The following is a 4,176-nucleotide window of genomic DNA, read 5'->3' on the forward strand; positions in this document are numbered from 1 at the left end:
AAAAAAAAAAAAAAAGAGAGATGCCCAGAAAACAAAGCTGTTTTAGAGAATGCTTGCAAATAAGGCCATTTGATTTAAGAAGATTGTAATTGTTTTTGCGAGGAGATGAGAACAAAAGTCAACTCACCCTAGATGGGAAACTAATGGCAGCTCAAAGTACAGATAACACCAAAGTCAAACTTGGTGAGTTTTATTGAGATTAGTTTTATTAGGATTAGTTACAGGAATCTGGGCGAGGGATTACTTACAGGAGCAGAAGACTCACACGGCTGTGTCACTTCAACATGTTAGGTAGTATTCCTTCGGAGTTCCTCAGTAGGAGACTTCCAGTTTGTTTGGTTTGTCTTCATTGAGGCAGTCTGACTGCTCTCTGCTTCTTCCAGGGTGCTGGGGCTGAGTCTCTTCTAAGCAGCTCAGCTTGTCTGAGCATCTTCTTTGTAGCTCAGCTTAAAGAGTGACTCACAGAGGATTAGTGAATCAGGTCAGTTTAAGGGACTTCCTGAAGCTTGTGAGAGTTGTTTCCTTCCTGTGTTAGGAGCTACCCTGCTGGATGGAGTACTTCACCTCTTCTTAGAACATCCTGTTGTTTCCTCTCTGTGTAAACACTGTTTCCTAAAATATCCCGTTGTTTCACTTCCCTTTCATATTGTATGTCTGAAGAAGTTCCCTTCCAAGATGGAAGGTTTTAACCATGGAGGAACCTGCTACACAAGAGGTGGCTGTTTTCATCTAGGGTAGTAAGGTTGAAATGCTGCAACCTTTAATACAGTTCCTCATGGTATGGTGACCTCCAAGCATAAAATTACCTTGTTACTACCTCATAACTGTAAGTTTGTCATTGATATGAACTGTAATGTAATATGAATATCTGATTATGCAGAATATCTGATAACGTGCCCCCCCCCAAAGGGTTGAGACCTACAGGTTGAGAACCATTATTCTGGGTATCTTCCTTTAAAAAGCTTTAAAAAGCTGTTGATAATAGAGACCTGAGGAGAGCATGCCATATGACTACACCGATAGCAGGAAAAATACCCAAGCATTCAGGGAGGGGCAGTAGGTTGAAGGCATCTCTTAGGACGAGTAGTTGAAACAACTAAGGGCTTTAAAGCAAAAAAAGGAATAAGAATCATGGTTCAGTTATTGGGGAAAGAGTTCATCTTTCCACGTGATCAATTGTCTAAGACACAGAGGTAAGTTGATATTCCACAGGAGGAGGGGCAGGGAGCTGAGGCAGAAGAGGTGTGAGAAGGTGGTGCTTTGTTTTGTCACCTTGACACAAGCTAAAGTTGAGAATAGGGAACGCCCACCGAGAAAACAGCTCCATAAGCCTGGCCTGTAGGCAAGCCTGGCAGGCATTGTCCTTTGTTAGTGATTGGTGTGGGAGGGCCCAGCCCATTCTGGGCAGTGCCACTCCTGAACTGGGGAGCAGGAGAAAGCGGGCCGAGCAAGCCACAGGAGCAAGCCAGCCAATAAGTTGTATTGTTCCATGATTTCTGCTTTAGTTCATGGTTTCAGGTTCTTGGCCTGACTTCCCTCAGTGATGGAGAGTGACTGACCTAAGAGTTGTAAGCTGAAATAAATTTCACTCCCTAGATTACCTTTGGTCATGGTGTTTTACTACAGTAATAGAAACCCTAGGACAGAGATTGCTACCAGGTGCAGGGGCTATTGCTGTGACAGAACTGAACACCCGTTTTCAGGAGAAATGTGGTATTTGAACTTTTTTTGCTTAGAGATCTGTTATGGAAGCTAAGAGGATAAACTTGAGTGTAACACAGGTAATAAATAGACCTTGGGAAGTTTGGGAGTCCCTTAAAGACTCCCTCAAGTCATTGGACATTTTCAATTCAGGATTCCTGGTTCTGGTCAGCTGGGGATGAAGATTAAAAAGAGACCAGAGCCAGTCGTGTGAAGCTTTGCTTTTCTGGGACAATGGACCCTGGTTAGCTGGAGCTCTTTCGTGGCAATTAAGAAGAGACTAGCATCATCAAGGTGAAATCTGCGAAGTGTTCCCTTGGAGTCAGCAAACAGAAGCTGTGGTCTTGGGCGGGGTGTATGTGTGTGGGGGGGAATGGTGGGGGGATAACAAGACTGTACCTCATACTGGCAGCTGACCTTGGTAATGTGTAAGGTTCTCAGGTGGTACTGGTTCTGAAGGCATAAGGGGTCACTGAGAGTAGCTGAGCTTTGTTTGCCTGTGAGGGGCCAGGAGCGGTGATGGTGCAGCCTCAGCTACTCTGGAAGCCCCAGGACTGAAGGGGTCATGGAGAGAAGTTGAAGCCTGGCACCATGTGGCAGAGTAAGAGAGTCCAGAAGAGGTATAGCCAAGTGGCAGTGGAAACCCTAGCATTTTAGAGATGCCAGTACTAGATGAGTTCTAAGGATGGCAGAAACTGTACAGTGGAGGCAGCCCGTGCTACAAATATCAGAGCTAGAGATATGGAACCCTTTGAAACGTAGATGATCTTCGGTCACTGACATCAGGCATGTTTTGCTATGATCTGAGTGTGGCTATGCCTGGGGTCTTCTCCTTGGAGTAAGACAGTGTTTAACTTGGTTTGATTTTACAGGAACCCACGGAAGCTTTGGATATTTTAGTGAGGCTTTCCAACTGTGAGATTTGGGGGTGTTTCTATAAAGAGACTGAACTTTGAAAGGGCTTGAATTTTTAAAGACTGTGGGACTCTAAAAGTTTGGAATGTGTTTTGTATTGGTATTAATATGAGATCTTATGGATGAAAATGATAGGAAGTATAGTTAGCTACTGCTGTGTTTGTATGTCAAGTTGACAGGGGGTCAGCTGTACTGGGTTTTTGTTTTTGTTTTGTTTTGTTTTCTGGACAACTTGACACAAGCTAGTTACCTTACAAGGGGAACTTCAATCGAGGAAATACCTCCCTAAGACTGGTCTGCAGGCTGCAAGCCTGGAGAGGGTATTGTCATGATTCCTTTGGTTATAACTTATCACAACATCAGAAAAGCAACACATGTATCCAGTAAGCAAATAATGCCTAAGGGGGGCCCTCTTCCATCCTTATGTATTTTTGAGTAATCCTTCTTCCTCTTTTGGTGTAGGTATTGGATGTAAGCAGAGAAGGCAAAGAGGAGGTGTTCTACGGACCTACACTTCCCTTTGCTTCGAATGGAATAGCAGCATGTTTCCTTCCGGCTCCGTATTTCACGTGCCCCAACCTTCAGACTCTGCAAGTGCCTCACCACCGGATCGGCACTGTCTGATGAGCCAGCACTCTGTTAGACAGCACCAACAAAAGACTGAATGAGACAGAGCACGAACATCCCCAGTGCTCAATGCTTCCCTGTCTTTTCTTATAGGTCTAAAATTGTGCTAAATACTAGCAAAAAATGAATAATTTTCTAAAACATATTATGGAGAATGTTGTCACTTCTTTCAGTGTATGTGAACATACAAGATGTATGACTTTTGTGGTGCACATTAGTGCCATCCTATGGCACGTTATTGTTTTGTGGCTCCTTAAAACATTGTTTGTACCCGTCTTAGCTAGTGCCATCTGGGATCATGTGACACTGTCAGTAAGGCACCTTACACGCAATGCATCGGTTTTCTCATAATCTTCTGTACTTATGCCTTTTTATTACTCAAACATCAGCGTGTCATTTTTTAAACTTCACATTCTGCAGCTCTGCTCAGCAGAAGTTCAGTGGGATGACATCATATAAGTGCCATATTTCATTCAAGGTGATAGGAGTAAAGGACTTGAAAAAGTTAGCTTTCCAACCTTGGTTACTCTGTCCTTGTATCAGAACTTTATAGGGCTAGATTTCTCACCCTTGGAAGAGGATAATCACTCATTTCCACATTAACTAAAAAGACTGCCACAAGGATTTGGCAAATGCTTAGAACTTTGCCTAAGGTTAAAAGAGAATGTTACTTACATTCTAAAGTGTTTTGCTATCTTTAGAGCCTTGTAACTGAACCATTTTATTTCCAAGTTTATAAATTTTGAGATGGAATGTTGAGACGGTCCTGTGGGATAAAGGAGTCTGAGAGCACTGGGAAGCATTGCACCCATCCTAAGCAGGAACACCAGAGATCCTGAAACCTGGACAAATTCTCACCTCAAAGAATTCCCTTTTAAAGTCTCATCTAAAGTTAAAAAACAAAACAAAACAAAACAAAAAAACACCACTAAA

The 4,176-nt window shown here is 43.0% G+C and overlaps 1 protein-coding gene across 3 annotated transcripts in view; it reads left to right on the forward strand.

The window, feature by feature from the left end:
• The window catches only part of Klhl32 (kelch like family member 32), a 231,450-nt gene extending 228,055 nt beyond the window's left edge, over positions 1 to 3,395 (forward strand). For all 3 annotated transcript variants that reach the window (XM_031366486.1, XM_031366485.1, XM_031366487.1), the window contains one exon: positions 3,079 to 3,395. In XM_031366486.1, coding sequence (XP_031222346.1) covers positions 3,079 to 3,240 — 162 coding nt within the window. In that variant the 3' untranslated portion in view covers positions 3,241 to 3,395. The remainder of the gene's footprint in view (positions 1 to 3,078) is intronic.
• The last annotated feature ends 781 nt before the right edge of the window (positions 3,396 to 4,176 follow it).

This window comes from Mastomys coucha, unplaced genomic scaffold, assembly GCF_008632895.1.
Source record: "Mastomys coucha isolate ucsf_1 unplaced genomic scaffold, UCSF_Mcou_1 pScaffold14, whole genome shotgun sequence".
Taxonomy (NCBI): Eukaryota; Metazoa; Chordata; class Mammalia; order Rodentia; family Muridae; genus Mastomys; species Mastomys coucha.